Source organism: Epinephelus fuscoguttatus, linkage group LG20 (genome assembly GCF_011397635.1).
Source record: "Epinephelus fuscoguttatus linkage group LG20, E.fuscoguttatus.final_Chr_v1".
Taxonomy (NCBI): domain Eukaryota; kingdom Metazoa; phylum Chordata; class Actinopteri; order Perciformes; family Serranidae; genus Epinephelus; species Epinephelus fuscoguttatus.
The window spans coordinates 39,631,379-39,654,573 of NC_064771.1; the positions used below are offsets into that span (position 1 = coordinate 39,631,379).

A 23,195-nucleotide genomic window follows, 5' to 3' on the forward strand; every position below is an offset into this window, starting at 1 on the left:
GGAGTGTGATCTGTTCTGACTACTAACGTTTATCAGTCACTGCTAATAATGTAAATTATGTGTTAACTGACTGTTCAGTGCCGATCTGATTGAACCCGAGTGGGTCTTTACAGCTAACTAGTCCGGACACGTTCTGTTCGTCATTGTTGGAAATCACGCTGAACCCCATTTAAATATTTAAACATTTAACACTCTTGTGCTTATCTGCTCGCTACAAACAAGGTAGATCGTGATTGAAGATTTTCTTTTTAAATTATCAGGCTTCAATGTTAAAATCGGCATAGCTATAATGTCCATCACACGTACGTGTTTGGAGATGTCAGCCTTCAGAATGAGTTCATCAGCAGTTGAGTAATAATGGGACTGATGTGTGTGTTCGCAGAAATGATGGAGTCATGTTTAGGTGGGAAGCCCGAGAGAGTCGGGCCGGTGGTGGTGGATGACATCAAGAGAGATCTGCTCGGCGAATTCGCAGCTCTACCTGCACAGGTCTGTCTGTCAGTGATGCAGTCAGGAGGATGTTGCTGAGGTTGTCATGGTGACAGATGTTGATGTTGACTTCAGAGCAGAGAGTTTACAGATGTTTTGTCTTTCATCAGGAAAGTGTTCAGTCGGAGAACCTGCAGGTGTACCTGAGGGTTCGACCTTTCACTGCAGCCGAGAGCGACAATGGATCACAGGTGACACACACACACACACACACACACACACACACACATACATTTAATCTGTGGGACTGATACTGATTTAATGTTAAACTGTTAAGCATTGTTTTTTTAATGTTGATGCAGAGCAACTATTGTGATAAAGTCTTGGTCATAAAGGACATTTTTCCCTCTGTTAAATATGAGTAACACTCGTGGTCAACATCCAACAACATATGTGTTCAGTTCACTTTGAACTGGTGTGAGATGGAGGTGTTAATCACCAGAGACCCCCTGATGTGACCCCTATATTTAGATCATGATACAATATTGTACAGTGACATATAGTGCGATATATTGCGATTTATTAGCCTTTTTCAGCTGCAAATTAAGATAAAACTTTGTCAACATCTGTTTTTTTCCAATAAGTTGGTAAGTTTTCAGTCTGGTCATCTCACTCCAGTCATTTAAATTGCAGCAACATGTATCTAGTGGACTGAAAAAGCAACTGATGTTATCATTCTAGGAGGCAACCAAAGTTTAATTTGTATTTGCAATATTAATAATTCATATGATTAATGATCTGATGCTCAGTATCCGTGTATTGATACAATAATGCCTCACAAAATATCCCAATACTGTGCTGTACTGATTTTTTTCCATGTGAGATGATGTGTGGATTATGATTTGTAGGCCGGGGCGTCTCTGTAACAACACAGTGCTTCATTTATAATGGCATGTTGTAACACATTTTAATTTTGTCAAAGAATTGCAGCTCCTGTGATCTGGATAGTGTGATTTCAATAACACAGTATTTTGAATAATTGTGCAGCCCTAAAATTATAATAAAAATAATGTAATTAGCTGCAGATCTGATGGTAAAGGTACAAATGAACAAATTATCAAAACTCCTCAATAATTCTCATCCTTAATTTTGATTATAATAAATGAAAAAAAATAATAATATGATTTGGCCTGTTAACAACTGTAGATGTGGCAGGATATCTACTGGTTGTTTTAATTCATTGGTTTCTTCTTCTTCTTCTTCTTCTTTCCTCTCTGGGACATTACAGCTTTACTCTGCCATACAGTGACTGTCTGATACTTTAAAGTCAGATATCTTTTTCTGTTTATTGATGAAACCTCCAGTTTTCATCATCATCTTTTATTGGTGTAAAAAAAATCTGTTTGTGTATTTTGCTCTGCAGGACTGTGTGACCATCGAGGGACCGGACACTGTGGTCCTGAAGGCTCCCAGGAGCTGTCAATCAAACCGACAGAGTGAGAAGTCCCTCCCACAGACAGCACAGAGGTTCACCTTCACACAGGTAACTCAGACATCACCTGTCTGTCATATCGAAGACTTGTTCCTTACCTTTACAAAGATACAAATGTACATGTTATGTCCCGTTTATTGATTTTAAACCTGACGTTAATGTTAAGCTCTCGTCGTCGTTGTATTTTTGAGGTGTTTGATCCAGAGGCCAGTCAGAAGAAGGTGTTTGATGGTTCAGTTCGCGGTTTGGTCCGAGACGTTCTGGAAGGAGGAAACTGTCTGGTGTTCACGTATGGAGTCACCAACGCTGGAAAAACCTTCACATTCCTGGGTCAGAAACATCACCTGTCTCTCTGTCTGACCCTCTTTCTACCTTCCTCCTGGTCTCTCTCTGTCTGTCTCTATGACCATCGAGCCCTTCTTACCCATAGATGGTGCTGTAGTGCTGCTACAAAGCTCATTCTTTATGCCACCTTTACATTTTTACACCGCACCAAACAACGGCCACATCATGCAGCTTCAGTGTGTGATTTTAGACAGCATGCCAGCATCATGGAATCAAAGAGGTGTGACATGTAACTCATAGGCCTCTAGTGTGACATATAACATACGTGTCAGCAGGGCTTTGTAAACAATACCAATGGCATTAATATGTCAATAACTATCATTTACCATCTCTGTTATAAAGTGGCTGATCCCATTTTCTGGTCGGAGGGTAAGGCGCTGCCTTAAAACACCGTCCGTCTCTGTCCACGCAGCGCTCAAACATTTTTTAAACTTATGAGACTGAATAAGTAACAGATTTTCAAAAGCTACTCCTGTATCATTTCCACTGGCCTCCATCATTGACCCTGTTTTCCGGTGTGTTTGTGACATCACACCTGACACAACAGAAAAAACAAACAGACAAGTCTCTGGTCTACTGGCAGTGGGAAAGCAGCCTATCCCTGACTCTTGGCAGGTTTTCCTGTGTTTTAAAAAACCTGCATACATGTACTGAGAAACAGTATTTGACTGTCTGTCTGTCTCTCTGCCTGTCTGTCTCTCAGGTCCAGACCATGACTCAGGTCTGCTGCCCAGGTCTCTGTCAGTGATCTTTAACAGTGTTGAAGGTCGTCTGTACGGTCGGACCGATCTGAAGCCTCAGCGCTGCAGAGACTTCAGCAGACTGACTCCAGACCAGCAGGCAGCTGAGTCCAGCAGCAAGAGGAACCTGCTGAGGCTGTTTAAAGAGGTCCCACAATACAAATACAACAACACCTGCGTACTGCTGTTGTGTACTACTGTGTACTAGTGTGTGTCTCATCTTTGTCTCTGCAGAGCGACAGAAGTCAGATGTCAGGAAGATCAACGTTTCTTGACGGTCTGTGACTCTGAATCAGATTATTTTAGAAAGTGAAAGTTTTACCCAGATTACTCAACATGTGTATGTTTACTTGTGTTTGTATATTTGTGGGGTCCCCACACTGGGAACTTTGTTTGAATCAAAATATGGGACCCCACAAGAATCACTTTTGATCTTACCCGATCAAGATTTTTTAGTTATATCTGACATTTAAAAAAATGGTGGTCCTCACAAGTGACTGAAAAAAACCTGTGGACCCCACAGCTGATAAAAACAGGTGTGTGTTTTTTCAGGCTCATCTCTCAGCACTGACAGCAGCGTGAACAGCGTCTCCGAGGCTGACAGTTTCTGTCTGGACGTTGACTCAAACATCCGTTTCTCCGTCTGGGTTTCATTTTGTGAGATTTACAATGACAACATCCACGACCTGCTGGAACAGGTAAGACACTTACTGCACATGTGAGGACCCTGCGTGGTGTCATCCTCAGCCCTGACCTCAAGCCTTAAAGCTGAATTTGTAGCTGTGTGGTGGTCGATGGACTCTTTCTTTTGTGTATCTCGTGTCACTGTCAAATGTCTGTGAAGACCGGACAAAATGTCCTCTCTTGACTCAAACTGTCCAAGTGAAGAATACGTCGTCCAGCTGTGACTGATCATGTGATTGATCGTGCGATGTTCAGGTTTCCAGTGGACACCAAAAGAGGACGGTGCTGCGCCTGTCTCAGGATGTCAAAGGAAACTCCTTCATCAAAGGTAACACAAATTTTAACTTAATAGATTCAATATTATTATTTATTATTTTATGCACCATGTTTGCACAACCCAGTTACTAGAAGAAAATGTTGGCATTGTACGTTTCTGCAGATCATGTCACATTTGTACATTAAGATTTAGCAAATATATTAACACTTGGTGTTTCTTTGTGTTTCAGACATCATATTTTCTGCTATAACAGTGATCTGCAGTCATGTTTAGTTTTACGTGACAGAGTTTAATAACAAATATTTAGCATATAACAAGATTTAACTAATACATGAACGTAGGGCATGGCGATATGGCAAAAAATATTACCACGATATTTTCCCTGTGTTGATCAATATCGATATTTATCACAATCTACAATTTGATAATGCTGCGAGTTTGAAAAGTGTCCTGATGACGTCTGACACCTGAAGAAACCAAATGATTTTCCAGCTTCTGTCACTTGTTGTAAAGCCGCGACAGAGCAGTTTGGGAAAAGTATTTCCTGTGTGGGAGCTCATACCTGTAGTCTCACACTTCTCTCTCCACGGTGCTCATGGGCATCACGTCTCTGGCTAGAAAGTACGACACTGCATCTGTTATATCTCTGCTCCTTTCTGAATGCTTCTCATACGGGGTTACGGTGGCAAAAACAGACACTATTGATTGGTGATTTGGTGCCACCCCGCTGGCTCCACCCACAGCAGCAGAAGTGCTCGATCATTGAACACTTGTTGGTGGACGTCCTGCAGTTTGGGTGGATTTTCATGCTCTCAGTGTAGTCGCTGGGACGCCACCTTTTCAGGTGATGGAAAGGTTTGTTGTATTTCCCGTCCTGGTTGGCACCAACCGACCACATATTATGCAGAATGTCTTTGTCTGTGTCGTCACCTTTCATTTTATTTTTATTTACTTTATTTTTTTACATTTTTCATTTTTATTTCATTTTTTTCTTTTAATGACATTGTGTGACCTTTTTTACCCACAGTTTTGTCTGTTTATGAGGAGAACACAAGCTCTTCTTTAGCTTCACTGCCACTTTGCCCCTCACTTCCACTCATTTTCCCCTCTTTTCGTTACGTCCACTCTTCTTTCACTTCCTCCTCACCTCAGACAAACTTTGCAGTGAAAAATGGGCGTGTACAATGACGCTAATCCCCAACACTGCAGATTGACTGACAGTTGTCTGTTAACTTCTGCTGTTTGGATCTATCAGGTCCGTCCACATCCAGAAAAAGTAACTATAGTTTACCATCGTCTTCAACGTACATATTTATTGCAATCCTGTTTTGAGATTGTTTGATCGCCCAGCCCTGTGTGGATGCAGCATTAGAACCGTGTCTTAATGAGAAAATGAAGGTGCTAGATTTACTTCAGCCAATATAAAAATATATATTTGGCTGATAAACTTGGCTGTGCTTATGTCAGGCTGTAGTGTAGCTGCAGTGTGTGTGTTGATGTATGTGTGCTCCATGTTTCAGACCTGCGGTGGGTCCAGGTGAACAGTTCGGAGGAGGCCTACAAAGTGATGAAGATCGGAAAGAAGAACCAGAGTTTCTCCTCCACTAGACTGAACCAGCTGTCCAGCAGAAGGTCAGCTGCTTCACACCATCGCTTTTTAAACCCTTGCACAAAATGCCTTAAGTTTTCCCCTTAAGTATGACACTTAAAGCTTAATTTCTCCTTGATGGACTTACAGAGCTGCACAGAATCCCTTAAAAGGTATCCTTAGTTAAGGTAAAATGTTAATTCATTAACTGGGTTGAAAGAGGTGTTACAGTGGTACAAGTTAGGGCTGCACGATATTGGGAAAAACTGACATTGCGATTTTTTTGCCCCCAGTAATTATATTGCGATTTATTTATTTTTTTAAAAAATGCATTATTTTCCACCAGATGACTTCAGTAGCTCTACTTGGTGAGAATTAATCATTCTGGAATTATTACGCTAATAGTGCTTTGAATGCAGTAGCATAAAATGTGCTGAAAATAGGCATTTGTTCAGTGAAACCACCATCTCTGTCAGTGTTTCCCCTATATACAACTAGCAGCGGCACACCATGCTGCTGATTGTTTTTTATTTTTTTGTCTTAGCTCTTTAGAAACTGCCGTTATATTATTTGGCGCTACGGACGCTTCATATCCAGGTCAATTCACACACTTGTGAGTAAAGCATCTAAGAGGAGAGGAGAGGGCTCCGTCTGATCTCTTCAAAAACTAAAGTTATATTATTTTGCATAACGAATGCTTCATATAATAACGTAACAATATACTTATACTTATATTGTTTACACAACGGCATGTCATTTCTGTCTCTACATGGTCGCACCTCTACATTCTCCTCTGCTCTCTGTATTGCGTGTGGCGGAGTTAGGCCCCGATGCACGTGCACGCATGCACACACACACACACACACACACACACACAGTAGAGCGCGGCTCAGGCTGCATTTTTCCGAGTCTGAGACATTTATAACCGAGCCTGGCCCGAACCTGCAGCATGGCACTGTGCACACAGTCTGTGGAGTGGAGCCTGTGTTGTGTTCAGGCGTTGTCACATAAATAACAAATTCCAGCAACTGAATAGGCCGTTTAGTCTTTATTCCACTAATTTAGACATCTTTTGTTGGTCAGTCATTAAAACGTAAGCGAGTTTTACGCGCATCACTCAGCAATTTAAATGTGCATGCTTAATTTAATTAGGTCAAGCCACATCGCGAGCCCCGCGATGTAAATATTGCACAAGTGTGCATCGCAATGGCGATGCTTAAAAGATATATCGTTCAGGCCTAGTACAAGTAGAGTTGCAAATCCTAGTACAACCCAAGTCCCATGGGTTGTACTAGAAGGTCGCCAGTTCAAGTCCCTGTCCGGACCAAATGCGGAGCGTGGACTGGTGGCTGGAGAGGTGCCAGTTCACCTCCTGGGCACTGCCGAGGTGCCCTTGAGCAAGGCACTGAACCCCCCAACTGCTCAGGGCACCTGACCAAGGCAGCCCCCTCACTCTGACATCTCTCCACTTTGTGCATGTATAGGTCCTGTTTGTGCATATGTGTGTGTATTTCGGACCTGTGTGTTAATGACAACGGAGTGAAAATAATTGAATTTCCCCTCAGTATATAAAAGTATATAAAATTAGAATTAGAAATTAAAATTATTGTCTCACAAACTTGGCTCATAGTTAGTGAAAACATGGCAGAAGAAAAGAAGACAAGAAAATCACACTGGTCAGAGGAGGAAAAGATTAAACTTCTGGAGGAATACAATCATAGAGAGCACAAAGTAAATCTGATCTTCAGATATCAGAAAACAATTCACGCTGAAGTGAATGAGGAGGTGTTGAACAGATCCTGTATCAGCTGTTTCTGTGTGGAAGTGAGAGAAGAGGAGTCATTGGGATTTTTGTATGTCTCTGCAGTCACAGCATCTTCTCCATCAGGATCCTCCGAGTGGATGATGTTGGAGTTCCCAGAGTCCTCGGCATAAGCGAGTAAGACTGACGCTTTATTCACACTGTTTATACTGTATATACGTTTATAGTGTGCTCACATCAGAGTTAGATATGAGTAATAATTTAGTGTCTGTTAGGCTGTCTCTGTGCGACCTGGCCGGCTCTGAGCGCTGCTCTCGGACTCACAACACCGGAGAGCGTCTGAAGGAAGCAGGAAACATCAACAGCTCTCTGCTGACACTCGGCAAGTGCATCAACGCCATGAGACTCAACCAGCACGCCAAGTACGATAACACTGCCAGTCTGTGATGTTTGAAAGTAAATCCAAGGCACCAGGATAACAGATGTAATCTGTTTCTTTGCAGGTTTCAGCACCACATTCCCTTCAGGGAGTCCAAACTCACACACTTCCTGCAGTTTTTCTTCTGTGGTGCCGGACGGGTTACGATGGTTGTTAACATCAATCAGAACTCTGCCTGCTTTGATGAGACGCTCAACGTCCTCAAATTCTCTGCCCTCGCCCAGAAGGTCAGCACACACAAACACACAGAGTCACCTGTACAGTGTTAGAGCTGAGCACTGGACCTCAGAGAATCAAACAATGTCAGTTACCAAAACATCAACTGTTGACTTTTTCTATATAGTATAAATCCCGCATTACTCGATTATCAGAAATAGTTGTCAGGTATTTTTCTGTTGATAAACTAATCAATTAATTGACTGAACGGCTGTTGGTTGTTAGAGACCCCCCTCAGCTGTCAATTGGGGATGCACCGAAATGAAAACTTGTGGCCGAAGCCAAATAATATTACACGCTTGGCCGAATACCGAGTACCGAATACCAAATGCCGTTTTTTAGTTTTTCATTAGTTTTTGCAGATGAACCCCCTCCAGATTAGTGTTGTCACGGTACCAAAATTGGGACCCACGGTACGATACCAATGAAAATATCATGGTTCTGAGTAGTATCAGGATACCACAGCAAAAATGAGGCAGATGTGCCTTTTGTCATTTAAAAAGATAAATCACTTTTCTATAATACATCAATGATATTTCAGTGCAATAAATTACTTATTGACTTATTCATACTTCAAAAACAGCATCAATAAGTGATTAACATAGGGGGGATCAAAATAAAATAAATAAATGAAATAAGAATCAACCAGCCACCCTCCTCCCCTGACAAGTAAAGAACAGTCCCTTCATAAGTTAAGAACAGTCCCTAAAGTGCGGTGAGGTTTGTGGGCCGTTACCTGCCACAAAGAGAGAAATGTGAACGGCTCGTTTTCCCTCTGACACGTCACATACTTGTGTGCCACCACGGCTTGGCTGTTCAGGTATTTCTGGGCAGTCATGACACCAAGAGGAAATTACTGAACCTGGAGCCGGGCTTCTCCGTTGCCGGTAAGCCCGGTAAGTTATCTTCTTAAATTGGGACTTCTAAGTCTGATGATCTTAAAAATCTCTGTGTCTCACTGAACTTGGGGATCTGGACTCAAATTGTGGATAGTCCCACCCGTCCTAATAATAAATTTCCTGAGAAATCATTTTTAATTGATCTGATGTTGACAAATGTTCCTCACAAATATTCTACAGCTGGAGTATTTACTAATGATGTGAGTGACCACTGTGTTAAGATAAGATAAAATACACCTTTATTGATCCCACAATTGAGAAATTCCAGTGTTACAGCAGTCAAGGGGAAAGAGAGACACTTAAAAGCTAAAAAGTTAAAAACCTAGGCATGCAAAATAAAGTACAAAAATACAAGAAACAGCGATATATAATAATAATAATAATAATAATAATGAAAAGTGACTAAAAATGAGCAGTGGATTTAAGGGAGCACATCTAGTGCAAGTGATTGTATGTGCAAAAAACAGCAGACAGCTGTGATGTTTATAAAGTGTCCATGGTGCAGTTTACTGTGAGCAGTGCTGGTAATGTAGCCTGATAGCAGCAGGCAGGAAGGACCTGCGATAGCGTTCCTTCTAGGGCTGTCAATCTTCCCCCACAATCAGATTAGAATTTTTAATGTTTTTTATGTTAAAAATTTGAATAATATTTAGATTTTTCCTTGGTATAGGCTATAGCCTAGGCCTACCACCGCATTTTTATATTTCTTGTGTTATTATGACGTTATTTTAATATTTTGCATCACATGCAAAAGTGAGCATCTGTGCTTGTCAGCTGGAGACGTGTTGCTCCTCCTCACTTCAAGTCGCTGTCATTAACTTTAAAACTGCAAAGGCGGCAGTGCCGTAACATTTTAGGAATTTATGAAAGCCCTTGTGAACTTTTCAATAGTTACACATTAAAACAATATTTATTTGCAAATACTCTACTGAGCGACCCCGAAGCATGAGCAAACGGGCTGTGTCACTTCGGATCAAAGAGATGCGCCCATGGAGATGAGTGGTATGCCTCCTTGGTGTTGGCATAAAATAAATCCAGTGTTTTTATTGTCTCTGGTGTGGCAGGAAATCGTGTCCGGTACTTCCGTGTTCAGCCATGTCTCTGTAAACACCAGCACGCTGCTCTGCCGGTACCCCCTCCGATGGCGAGTCAGCACCGACAGCTCGTCCATCTTGTTGGGGAGCGATCTTACATTCCCTATGACAACAGATGGGAAGACGGGTTTGCGCGGCATCCCTGTTTCCTTCTCCGCAGCTCGCGAGGAATATCGCACCTGTCCTCGGGCTGCACCGCGGTGTGACGCAGCGCCAACAGCTGGTCCTGGGTGTAAACAATGGAGCCACGGCTGGGCGCCGGGTCCCCGCATACGATCATGTCCGTGGAAAAATAGGAGACAGACCGCTATAAAGAGAGCTGTCTTCGTGTCTATAACAAAACAGAACATAAGTGCTAGCTAGCTAACTGAAAAAAAAAACTCCAAATAAGAGAGTTAAATGAAAAAGAAATTGCTCAGCTGTGAGCAGGAGCTGCTGTAACAGGCGTCCGCACTGGGGGCGCCATCTTGAAAAAAACAAAAAACAAAAACAAAAAACAACTCGTAGCCACATGATTTGTTTCACTTTGATTGGGACGACATTTATTTGATAGATAATGTTGAAACCGCATGGATATATTTTTCAAATGGTTTTAAGGAAATAATAGGTAGACATGCTCCTCTTCATAAATACAGGGTGAAGGGCCAGGATAACCCCTTGTTTGCTGCAGAGTTATCTAATTTCCTACACAAGAGAAACAAAGCTTTGGGCAAAGGCTAGAATGACAGGGTCTGAGACTGAGTGGTGCTGTTTTAGGCAGCTAAGAAATTACTGTACATCACAAATCAAAAGCTCAAATGCCGAGTCCTATCTTTCAGCTGCTACTGAGAATTTGAATTGAAATTTTGAAAGTCATTAAATCTCTATCTGCCTCTGGAAGTTGTAATGAGTTACCCCCTTGCATTTCCACTGCCTCTGGCACTGTCTCAGATAGGTCCTGTGGTTCATTGTTTGATTCTGTGTCAACGTCTACATATGCAAATACCGCAGGTTTTGATCTGAGCTATGTTGGCTCAAATCAAACATTCTGTTTTTCACCATTTTCTGTTGATGAAGTGTATGAAGCCCTAGGTAACTTGGATTCTAAGTAGGGATGCACCAAATATTCGGTAACCGAATATATTCGGCCGAATATTGCAAAAAAACACACATTCAGTATTCGGTGGAATAAGTTAAAAGCAAGGCCGAATAATAGCGGCGTGTTTTGATCACGCAATCAAACAGCGTGCCGTGACGGGCGGATTAAAATGTCAGCAGTGTGGTGATCCGTCCGTCACGGCACTCGCATTTGCGACTAAAAATAGCTTTGAGCGAGCAAAATAGGCTTAAATCATTCAGCACGCTGTGCGAGCAGCCTACAGATTTCAACCACCAGCAGAAATGAAAGGCGAATCCCACCGATTGTGGGTTGAACGGGGGTCACAGACACAGACAGTAACGTTAATGTATTCCTGTCAAATACGGCGGCCGTCGGCTTACCGGCGACGGAGAAGTCGGTTCCAATAATATCCTCTTCTTGGTGTCATGACTGCCCAGAAATACCTGAACAGCCGAGCCGTGGCAGCACACAGGTATGTGACGTGTCAGAGGAGAAACGAGCCGTTCACATTTCTCTCTTTGTGGCAGGTAACGGCCCACAAACCTCACCGCACTTTAGGGACTGTTCTTTACTTATGAAGGGACTGTTCTTTACTTGTCAGGGGAGGAGGGTGGCTGGTTGATTCTTATTTCATTTATTTATTTTATTTTGATCCCCCCTATGTTAATCACTTATTGATGCTGTTTTTGAAGTATGAATAAGTCAATAAGTAATTTATTGCACTGAAATATCATTGATGTATTATAGAAAAGTGATTTATCTTTTTAAATGACAAAAGGCACATCTGCCTCATTTTCGTTGTGGTATCCTGATACTACTCAGAACCGTGATATTTTCATTGGTATCGCACAGTGGGTCCCAATTTTGGTACCGTGACAACACTAATCTGGAGGGGGTTCATCTGCAAAACTAATGAACAACTAAACAATGATATTCGGTATTCGGTACTCGGTATTCGGCCAAGCGTTTAATAATATTCGGCTTCGGCTTCGGCCACAAATTTTCATTTCGGTGCATCCCTAGTCATGACTGCCCAGAAGTACCTGAACAGCTGAGCCAGCCGAACACAGGTATGTGACGTGTCAGGAGAAACAAGCCGTTAACATTACTCTTTCCGGCAGTAACGGTCCACAAACCTCACCGCACTTTAGGGACTGTTCTTTACTTGTCAGGGGAGGAGGGTGGCTGGTTGATTCTTATTTCATTTATTTATTTTATTTTGATCCCCCCTATGTTAATCACTCGTTGATGCTGTTTTTGAAGTATGAATAAGTCAATAAGTAATTTATTCCATTGAAATATCATTGATGTATTATAGAAAAGTGATTTATCTTATATAAATGACAAAAGGCACATCTGCCTCATTTTCGCTGTGGTATCGTGATACTACTCAGAACCGTGATATTTTCATTGGTATCGTACAGTGGGATCCAATTTTGGTACTGTGACAACACTAATCTGGAGGGGGTTCATCTGCAAAACTATTGAAAAACTAAACAATATTCGGTATTCGGCCAAGCGTTTAATATTATTCGGCTTCGGTCACAAATTTTCATTTTGGTGCATCCCTAATTCTAAGAAAGCTGCTGGTACTGACAACTTAGAACCATTCTTCCTAAAAGCAGGTGCAGAGTTTATTGCACCTTCCCTTACTTGCCTTTTTAATCTTACATTAAGCACCAATGTGATTCCCAAAATATGGAAGTCAGCCTATGTCCTCCCTCTACTAAAAGGGGGGGAGGCCACTTTATTAAATGGTGAATGATATGATTGGCATACTGGATAAGAAGCAGAGTTGTGTAACTCTAGTTATTAACCTGTCCAAAGCTTTTGATACTGTTGACCATCTCATCTTGAAACAGAGTTTGACTAATATTGGTGTCTGACCAGGCAGTGGGATGGTTTTTGAACTACCTCTCCGAAAGATCTCAATTTGTCCAGTTTGATGGGCTCTCCTTTGATTGTTAAGTGTTACATTGTTATTTTCTATCTATATTAATGTTGTAATATGGATGGAGCCTATCTTCATTTTTATGCAGATGACACTGTGATCTATTGTGCTGGTCCCTCCATTGCTGAGGCTCTTGCCAAACTGCAGGATGTTTTTAATATTATTCAGATTCAGCTTTTGCAACTAAAGCTGGTTTTGAATGTTGATAAAACTAAGGTAATACATTTTTCAAATGCTCATTAAAAAGCCTGAGAACACTGTTGACATTATTTCTGCTCAGGGAAGGAAGTTGTCTACAGTTTTAAATATCTCGGTATTTGGCTTGATGACGGTCTTTATTTAAAACCTCATGTTGAAAATCTTCTTAAAAAGCTGAGACTGAAGTTGGGTTCTATTTCAGAGATAAGTCCTGCTTCTCTTTATGGTGGCCAGAAGGAGACTGATCTCTGTTACCTTCTTACTGGTTCTTGATTATGGTGATCTATTGTACATGAATGCATCCGCACACTGTTTGCACATGTTAAATACTGTATATGACAGTGCCCTGAGGTTTGTTACAAACTGTAAAACCCTCACTCGTCATTGTACTCTTTACTTCAGGGCTGGGTGGCCATCTTTGACAATGCGTAGGCTCAGTCACTGTTATTTGTTTATTTATAAAGCCATTTTGGGTAAACTACCATCGTACATTTGCACTTTGACCACTCAGAGATCTGACTGTCGTTGTAGACAAGGACCACACTTAAGTTATTTAGATAATAACCTTTATTTCAGTGATGGCTGCTGCGTTGGTTTGTTTGATGAAGGGAGCTGAGCCTCCGTCTCTCTCCGTCCAGGTGGTGGTATTAAACTCCAGACCGGCAGTGCTGGATGACGCCCCCCACAGGTCGGCCATGGAGCTGTCAATGATCATTGACGAGGCAGACCGGCGCAGAAATGTATCAGGGCGGGGCAGGAAGAGCTCGCTGGTTGCCTGGGAGACAACCCTGGAGGACGTGCTGGAGGATGAGGGTGGTGAGGAGTGGGGGGAGGAGGATGAAGACGAGGAGGAGGAGATGGAGGAGAGTGGGATGGAGGGAACAGTGCTGGAGGCAGGAGGTGAGGAAGACGAGGAGGAAGGGGACAGGACCATGGAGGTAGAAGAGAAGGTAACAGAGGATTATTTTCTTTTCTGAAGATGTTTTAGTTTTTTAATGAAGCTGAGGAAATGTTTAGTTAAACTTTGTGTGTGTGTGTGTGTGTGTGTGTGTGTGTGTGTGAGCAGTCAGACAGAGAGGCGGCGCTGCGTTTGGTTTTGGAGGCTCAGATCAGAGAAGAAGTCAGCGCTGAGTTCATGGATCTCTTCAGCAAGATGGAGAAAGACTACAGGTAACATGATCATGTGACCAAAACACAGTCTGCAGCGAGAAATGACAACAGACTGTACAAAATAACCGATCTGCCAGTGTGAAGTCAGCCATTGCTTTAGACTTCTGTTCTGAAACCTTTGGAGTTTGGCTTTTTGGCTGTCACCATTGTGGATTTTTGGAGCCATATTTGGACTATTAGCAGTAGATAACCCTCACGCTAATGTCAGCTGCTAGCTTAGTCGGCACGGTGCATTTACAGCTAACTGCGATAATGCTAATGCTAATTTTTGCTATCAAAAATAGGCTTTAAACCAATAAAAAAATGTTCCCAGCAAAACTGAACATCTGACTCCTTAGAAGGTGTTTTAGTACAACCAAAGACTGAGCAAGAATTTTTTAGCTGACAAAGACATTGCAATTAATTTTCATGAGTTGAAAACACACTGAAATAGTGACAGCTACACCTGTACTCTGCATCTGGGGTTACACCAGGGGGAAATAATAGATTCTTAAGTCCAGTTCAGACCAAAGACTGGTTCACGGTGTGAACTGTCTGTCTGACCTCAACTCAAGCCAACTGATGGTGTCACCTGACATTCAGCTGGCCAAATGGCCGGCAGCTGGCTTTAAAGCACGTCACCTGTTTCAACAGCCAATCAGCTTGTAGTGAAGTCAGCTGGTCATGTCAAAATGACCACAGAAAGCGTGTTGGCTTGCTGCAGCAGGTGCTCCGTCCCCACAGAGCCCTCTGTTTCTGGCCTCACGGTGTGTCGGTGTCAGATGGTGGGTCGCTGCTGCTGCTGGCTATATGTGCTTATGCCCCGCCCACACACACATTCTCACTGACTGATGAATTGGCGCTGGTTATTTATATTATTTTGGCGTATTGATTATGAATACAGTCCAACTGATGCTGGTTTTGTTTCATCACTGTAGCCAGTATCTCACTATCAACGCCACAAAGTCTGAAAAGCTGCAAATCAGAAGCACAGAGAGTTGTTGACTAGAGATGATACGCCGTCTCATGGTGGTCACTTCCTGTCAGCGTTACAGATCAGAAGCACAGAGAGTTGTCGACTAGAGATGATACGCCATCTCATGGCGGTCACTTCCTGTCAACGTTACAGATCAGAAGCACAGAGAGTTAATGACTAGAGATGACACGCCGTCTCATGGCGGTCACTTCCTGTCAACGTTACAGATCAGAAGCGCAGAGAGTTGTTGACTAGAGATGATACGCCGTCTCATGGCGGTCACTTCCTGTCGACGTTACAGATCAGAAGCGCAGAGAGTCGTTGACTAGAGATGATACGCCATCTCATGGTGGTCACTTCCTGTCGACGTTACAGATCAGAAGCGCAGAGAGTCGTTGACTAGAGATGATACGCCGTCTCATGGTGGTCACTTCCTGTCGACGTTACAGATCAGAAGCGCAGAGAGTTGTTGACTAGAGATGATACGCCGTCTCATGGCGGTCACTTCCTGTCGACGTTACAGATCAGAAGCGCAGAGAGTTGTTGACTAGAGATGATACGCCGTCTCATGGCGGTCACTTCCTGTCGACGTTACAGATCAGAAGCGCAGAGAGTCGTTGACTAGAGATGATACGCCGTCTCATGGTGGTCACTTCCTGTCGACGTTACAGATCAGAAGCACAGAGAGTTGTTGACTAGAGATGACATGCCGTCTCATGGTGGTCACTTCCTGTCAACGCCACCCACCTGTCACTCAAAGCAGACACGCCCTTAATTATGCATTATTCTGGAAGTTGCTGCTTGTTGAACACTGCTGCAGTTGCTGCTTGAATGAACACATCATCCCTGACACATAGTAAGAGTATTTATAGTGACACGGTGATAATGTTTCTCTGTGTGTGTGTCTATGTGTGTGTGTGTGTGTGTGTGTGTCAGTAACCGCCTGGAGAAGGAGAGGGAGATCCTGGAGGAGAGAGCTGAGAAGAGAGTGGAGATCCTGAAGAACCTCGTCAGTAAGACTGTCGATCTGTCGACCGTTTACACCAACAACAGCAAGGTGATTTAAAAAGAACTCTTCATTAACAGTGTGTCCCATTGCTGGCAGTTATTACTGATTAATAACGGTATTGATTGATTACTGGTGATTGTCAGGAGGAGCAGTTGGAGGGACTCATCAGCTCAGTGACTGAAGACCTGGAGAAGATTAAAGAGGACGCCCAGAGTGTTCACCGCTGTCTGACTGAGCAAGCACAGACTGCAGGTACACACACACACACACACACTAGCCGCTTTTACACTGCCAGATTTTCGGTGAATGTTGGGCCGTTTTGCCGGCAAGCTGCGAGTGTTTAGACACACAGAGCCGGATTGGCGAGTTGATCCGAGGTGCCCAATTTTCCTCCTTGTAGGGTAGACATATTGGTGGAACCCTTTTAGTTTAAACAGAACGAGGTGGCCTTCTGCAACGGGAGGAGCTGTTAACAACTTGTGGGAGGAGCTGTTGATGACTTGTGGGAGGAGCTGTTGATGACTTGTGGGAGGGGCTGTTGATGACTTGTGGGAGGGGCTGTTGATGACGCCGCACGTGCGAGCCACTGGCGGTGGATAAACAGGAAACAGCTGATAGCAGGAATTAGCGAGCAGCTAGTAGCAAGAGGGAAACACAAACCTGACAGACACTGTAAAGATGAGCAACTGGGGAGACAAGGAATTGCGCGCCCTCCTTGTCCTCGCAAACGAAGAGGCCATTAACCGTCAGATGACGGGGACGGTGAAGGACGGGCCGACTTATGAGAGAATCACCGAAGGACTGACCAGCCGCGGCTTCCCTCCCACGTCACTGTTTACGTCACACGCTGAGCTACACGTTTTGTTACTTGCTCACGCCCCCCATTGCCCCGAAAAAGGCACATTCTGTATAAACAAAAGTAGGTAGGCGGCATTTTGCTGCACTCCCTGATTTTGTTTTTATACTGCCAATGCTGAAAAAAGACTGATTGGGCTTTCCTGCAAATTTGCACAACTCCTGTTTAAAAAGGGCTATTGTCTAAGTCTCTGAGTGTTTTCATATGTGGAACGTTGACTTTTGACCTCTGTCCATTATGACGTGTATCTACAGAGCTGGAAGCACTGCGATTGGAGAAACAGCAGTCACATGACCAACTGCAGGAAGCCAGGGAGGTACTGTTGATCCGCTGTCTTCTTCTGTGGTGTCTGCTGTGTTGTTTTCTTGTTGTTGTTGTTGTTGTGGTGCACAGTGAAGAGTTTCTGCTGTGAGACAGTTTATTGTGTTAAAGAAAATGCTTTGGAAAAAATGAAAGCTATTTACTGCTGAACAGCAGCACAAGTTGTTGGAGCTGATGGAGATCTGTCAGCAGAAAGATGACATCATCAATAAACTCCAGGCAGCCATGGACGCCACTGTGGAGAACGCCACCAGAGACGTAAACACACACTTTTGTTTGATAAGTTAACGTCAGAAGGAAACCTGAGAGACGTCTTGAGTCTTGTTTGTTTGTGAAAGTTTTCCATCTCTCTGAGGTCGTTTCCTGTCTCTTTGAGGTCATTTTCTGTCTCTTTGGAGTCATTTTCTGTCTCTTTGAGGTTGTTTTCTGTCTCTTTGAGATTGTTTCCTGTCTCTTTGAGGTCATTTCCTGTCTCTTTGAGGTCGTTTTCTGTCTCTTTGGGGTCGTTTTCTGTCTCTTTGGGGTCGTTTCCTGTCTCTTTGAGGTTGTTTTCTGTCTCTTTGGGGTCGTTTCCTGTCTCTTTGAGGTTGTTTTCTGTCTCTTTGGGGTCGTTTCCTGTCTCTTTGGGGTCGTTTCCTGTCTCTTTGAGGTTGTTTTCTGTCTCTCTGGGGTCATTTTCTGTCTCTTTCAGGTTGTTTTCGGTCTCTTTGAGGTCATTTTCTGTCTCTTTGAGGTCATTTCCTGTCTCTTTGAGGTTGTTTTCTGTCTCTCTGGGGTCATTTTCTGTCTCTCTGAGGTCGTTTCCTGTCTCTTTGAGGTCATTTTCTGTCTCTTTGAGGTCATTTTCTGTCTCTTTGAGGTCGTTTTCTGTCTCTTTGAGGTCATTTCCTGTCTCTTTGAGGTCATTTTCTGTCTCTCTGGGGTCATTTCCTGTCTCTTTCAGGTCGTTTTCTGTCTCTTTGAGGTCTATTAATGTCCTTAGTGTCACACTGACAAACATCCCCTAATGGCAGATTTAAAGCTCTACAGAACAAATACCACCAGACCTTGTAAAATATGTAGGACCCCGTTCTCACAGTGTGACTGCTGTTAAAACCCACATCCTGGTCTTTCAGAGGGAGCTGGTGGAGTCGATCAGGTCGGAGCTGTTGGAGCTTCAGCAGACCTGCAGCTGTCTGAGGAGGACAGGAGGAGCGGAGGAGAGCAGGAAACGTCAGCGTGAAGCTCTGGAGGATGAGGAGGAGAGAGAACCAGCAAAGAAAAGAGGTGAGAGGAGGAGGAGCTGATGGAGGGATGGCGTTTACACTGTGTTACCTATTTTAAACTATTTTTTAATCTCTATTTAGGCTCTCCAGTTCTGGAGGAGGAGATCTGGAGGTTGCAGGAGGAAAACGACAAGAAAGAGGAAACAATCTTGGAGCTGAGAGAGAGGGAGGGGAGGAGGAAGGGTCTGGAGGAGGAGCTGAGGAGACGGGAGGAGGAGGTGGAGGAGCTGAAGAAGGAGCAGGCTGTGCTGGAACAGAAGGTGCAGGAGCTGACAGGTAGGAGCTGAACCCTCACACAGAGTTTATGTACATGGACATGAACCAAACTTGACAGCATCCTCAAAACAGCCTTCAGTTTTACTTTGAGCAATTCAGGGACACAGTCATCAGCTGGTACGCTCTTCCAGGTTACTATGAGCAGCCACACACACACATTCAGCTGGAAGTCACCAGTTAACACTTATTAGACTTTCTAGCAGTGAAATACAACTTTACTGCTCTTTAATGTAAAGTAAGAGAACTGAAACTATGATAACTGTCGGTCTCCTGTAGATCTGGACGAGTGTCCAAACTGTGACTCTGTGTTTTCGTCTCTGGAGTCGGAGCAGAGGGAAACATCCCGACTGATGAAGGAGAACAAAGCTCTGGTTAATGGCATGTTCCAGCTCCAGACAGAGGTACCATGTTTACCTACATGTTCCTCTTTCTGTCTCATTGTACAGAGTTTATAAAGATGACATTAACAATAACTGATGTAGTTAATAATTGTCCGTTAAATGATGTTTCCAGGTGACTGATCTCCAGATGAAGCTCAAAGAGCAGACTGACATTTCTGACAGCCTATCAGAGCAGCTCAGCACTGCAAAGACCCGCCTCCAGGACCTGGAGAGCCAATCAGAGGACAAGGCCCACACCATCCACAGTCTGACACAGGAAGTGGAGCATTTGAGACAGGAAGTCAAGGTTCTTACTTTTTCCTTAGTTTCTCTGTCTACTATGGCTGCAATGGTATGAAACTTTAACGGTAAGATAGCTGGTTTGACATTATCACAGTATTACTGAATCTTTATTATCATCATCACTCAGAATGACCGTTAAAGATGTGAAAACAGAAGGTTTTGTGTAGGTTCAACACACAGAAAACCTTCCAGAAAAATGCGGAGTTTTTTTGTGGTTGTTGCGGGCAAAAATCCTTGATAATGCGGCACGTTTTCTTAAAAAATGCGATGGAATATGCAGGATAATTATGCAATTTTATGCGATGAAATCGCGGGAACTTGCAAAAACTGCGGTTTGATGAAAAAGAGAAAAAATGTGATTCCCCCAACACCCCGTTCTTACTAGGCTACTACCTTAATGTAAAGAGTCATTTCTAATTACTTGTTATGATAAGCAAGCATACTATATCACAGAAAGTGCAGGGAATATTTAAGTTCTCGTCTTGTTTTATTTCAGACCTTAATAAACACATGGCTCAAACTTACAAAACATTGCTGAGTCAAACAAGTTCTGTAGCTTTACAAAAAGAATACGCTACAACTTCTGTTAAAATGAATAAATAAAAAATAAAAAAATAAAATGTGTGCTCCCTGTTTTACAGAGGTAGCTATACAAAACAGACATCTTCTGTTAAAATAAGTGCTTGCAGTGCACAAAGTGCAATCTCTTACTGTAATGTAAATGTACATACTACTAATATACTTACAACTGTAAGGTTTTTGAAACTAGTATGATTTAACCCACTGGTAACAAAAACATGCAATCTTACAACTGTAAAGTTGCATCAACTCCTGAATGAAACTACAACAGTCCACTGTGAAAATGAAAACTATAAATGCGTAGCCTCTAACACTGGCCAATCATTTGCCATCCTCATCCTCCATCCCCTCTCCCTCAACATCCATCTCCTCCCCCTCCTCCATCTCTTCCTCCTCCACCACCATCTCCTCCCTCTCACATGCTCCACTGCGGACTCGTGCGGTTCGCAGCTTTTTGATGACGTTCACGTCATGTTATTATGTGACTTCATAATGTTCCCAAGGCAACAGGGGGAAAGGGACTGCTGTTGTGTGAAGTAAACGCAACATTTTTCAACTTTCTGCTAAGATATGTGACTTTTTTGCAACGAAAATGCGGGAATTATGAAATCATGCAAGCCCCACATATTTTGCGCATTTTACGCAGAAATGGGCGATTTGTGCGGCATCTTAGAAAAAATGCGGCCCCCACATAAATATGCGGACTTTGGCTGATTATGCGTTGAATTATGCGATCGCATAATCGCGTCTTTCTGGAGGGACTGACTTTAATTGAAACTTGGAACCATTTTGTTAATGGAAGTTTCCTTTTTAAAAATAACTAAAAGATTCTCAGTCCAGTTGCATTTGTTTCAATATGGTAGGTAAGCAAATGTACATGGTATGATAACTGTCGTCTTTCATATCGCCATGTACCATTAAACCGGCAAACCACTGCAACCCTACTGTCTGCAATAATCAGTTGTGTGATTGATATGTGATCAGGACTCGTACAAGGTCCTTTGCTTGAATTTTGAAGGGAAAAAAAGAACAACTGGAATAACAATAGAATAGCTGCCTTTTTAACAAAGTGCTCAAAAAGTCCTTGAAATTAAAATAAACCAGAAAACGCTGTCATTTATTTCAATTAAAGTTTGGATTATACGGTCATAAAAATCAGAAATCGCTCAGTTTCTTTTTTAAATTCTGATGCATTAGCGGAGGCAGCACGCTCTTCCTCTTCTTTCTTCCCTGTATTTCTGATATCCTACCAGACATCGCGGTGTATTTTTACTTCGCTTCCACTCTTTAAACTGTGGCAAAAGCAGTGGGCCTTTGTTGACATGGCAAAACTTAACTCATCTAAAGGAGCCGACTTTTCACAGTGATTTACTCTCTTTTCAGCTGTGTTCGGATGTTACAGCTCATCGTTTCCTTGGCTACAGATGGTTCTGTTTAAACATGATTTTTCCTTTTCTTTATAACGTGTAGGCGACTCTTTTTGTAACAAGTTGACAATAGTTTGATATTAGACAGTAGGGATGCATGATAATAGTGGCACGTCATCGGTATCGGCAGATATTGGTTTTAAAATGAACTATTTGAATCGGCCAACATGCTTTTTCTTATTTAGCACAATGAATATTACACACACTGAAACGTTTTGTATTTCATGTCTCCATCTGCTGGTGGGCCGTCACGATGATAGTATACAAGTATAATATGATGTTAATTCCACTGTAGAAGAGACTTGATGATCACTAAAATTAGCTGGGAAAAAGTGGTTATATTGATATCGATATCGGTTATCGCCCAAATGAGTTGTTGCATAAAGGCATATCAGATATTGGCCAAAAAAGCCAATATCATGCATCGGTATTAGGCAGTGTGACGAAGTCTTGTGTCAGGCAGGCAGGAGAATGCTGGTGGAGTTCAGCTGTAATGGGGTACACCCTAGATGATCCATCACAGGGCTGATCATTTATGTCTGTTTAATATATATATTATATTACATTGTGTTCTTTGCTAGTCACCCGTCATTAGCTTTAACTTGTTTATGTTGCATAAATTAGCCTAGCTACTAGTGGACTGTTTTTTCCTCTGATCATAGCTCAACAAATCCTATGTAACCTTAGTGGCTGCGTTTGCCAGATCTAGTTAAGAAGATCTTAGACCTAAGAGCTTCTTAAGAATGCTCTTAAGCCTACTGTGAAAGAAAAAACGCGTTTCCCGGATTCACATTTAGCTTAAGAAGATCTTTCACTAAGGAGTTGTAAGATCGAGCTGACCCACTCTTAACAGTCTTCCTAGCAACCAAACGCTGACAGATTTAGCCGCGTCAGGCACATTAATATTACACTAAGCAAGGAGATGTTAAAACAGTGCGCACCGTATATATTTTATACTTAAGATTTATATTGTTTAGCATTAATTGGTGACAGAAAAGAACGAATTTCATTCTGCAGGGAAACGCGTGTCCTTACTGTGCATATGACAATAAACACTTTGAATCTTTTTTTTTTTTTTAAAGATTTTTTTTTGGGCATTTTGCCTTTATAGATAGGATAGTCAAGCATGAAAGGGGGAGAGAGAGAGAGAGGGGGGATGACATGCAGCAAAGGGCCACAGGCTGGATTCGAACCCGGGCCGCTGCGGCAACAGCCTTGTACATGGGGCGCCTGCTCTGCCACTAAGCCACCGACGCCCCAACACTTTGAATCTTGAATCTTTATGTTTTATGAAGACCCTGTTTGCGCGCAAAGCTGTGGCACAAGTTATGCACCGAAATATGGCTGAAGACAAAATAATTATAAGACGAAAAATGAGTATGAGCAATAACAAGTGTGTTCCTGTATGTGCTGTGCACATCATGCACACAGATAAAATGAA

General features: G+C 42.7%; 1 protein-coding gene across 1 annotated transcript in view; it reads left to right on the forward strand.

The window, feature by feature from the left end:
• Positions 1-23,195, forward strand: part of LOC125880473 (kinesin-like protein KIF20B) — a 35,067-nt gene that overhangs the window by 245 nt on the left and 11,627 nt on the right. Inside the window, exons 2-22 of the mRNA XM_049562992.1 lie at positions 383-489; positions 600-680; positions 1,853-1,972; positions 2,113-2,251; positions 2,970-3,154; positions 3,241-3,283; positions 3,559-3,704; positions 3,946-4,018; positions 5,488-5,599; positions 7,423-7,494; positions 7,593-7,739; positions 7,821-7,983; positions 13,852-14,163; positions 14,280-14,383; positions 16,275-16,395; positions 16,491-16,605; positions 17,673-17,782; positions 18,640-18,790; positions 18,871-19,065; positions 19,342-19,466; positions 19,579-19,752. Of these exons, the coding sequence (XP_049418949.1) occupies positions 383-489; positions 600-680; positions 1,853-1,972; positions 2,113-2,251; positions 2,970-3,154; positions 3,241-3,283; positions 3,559-3,704; positions 3,946-4,018; positions 5,488-5,599; positions 7,423-7,494; positions 7,593-7,739; positions 7,821-7,983; positions 13,852-14,163; positions 14,280-14,383; positions 16,275-16,395; positions 16,491-16,605; positions 17,673-17,782; positions 18,640-18,790; positions 18,871-19,065; positions 19,342-19,466; positions 19,579-19,752 (2,795 nt within the window). The remainder of the gene's footprint in view (positions 1-382; positions 490-599; positions 681-1,852; positions 1,973-2,112; positions 2,252-2,969; positions 3,155-3,240; positions 3,284-3,558; positions 3,705-3,945; positions 4,019-5,487; positions 5,600-7,422; positions 7,495-7,592; positions 7,740-7,820; positions 7,984-13,851; positions 14,164-14,279; positions 14,384-16,274; positions 16,396-16,490; positions 16,606-17,672; positions 17,783-18,639; positions 18,791-18,870; positions 19,066-19,341; positions 19,467-19,578; positions 19,753-23,195) is intronic.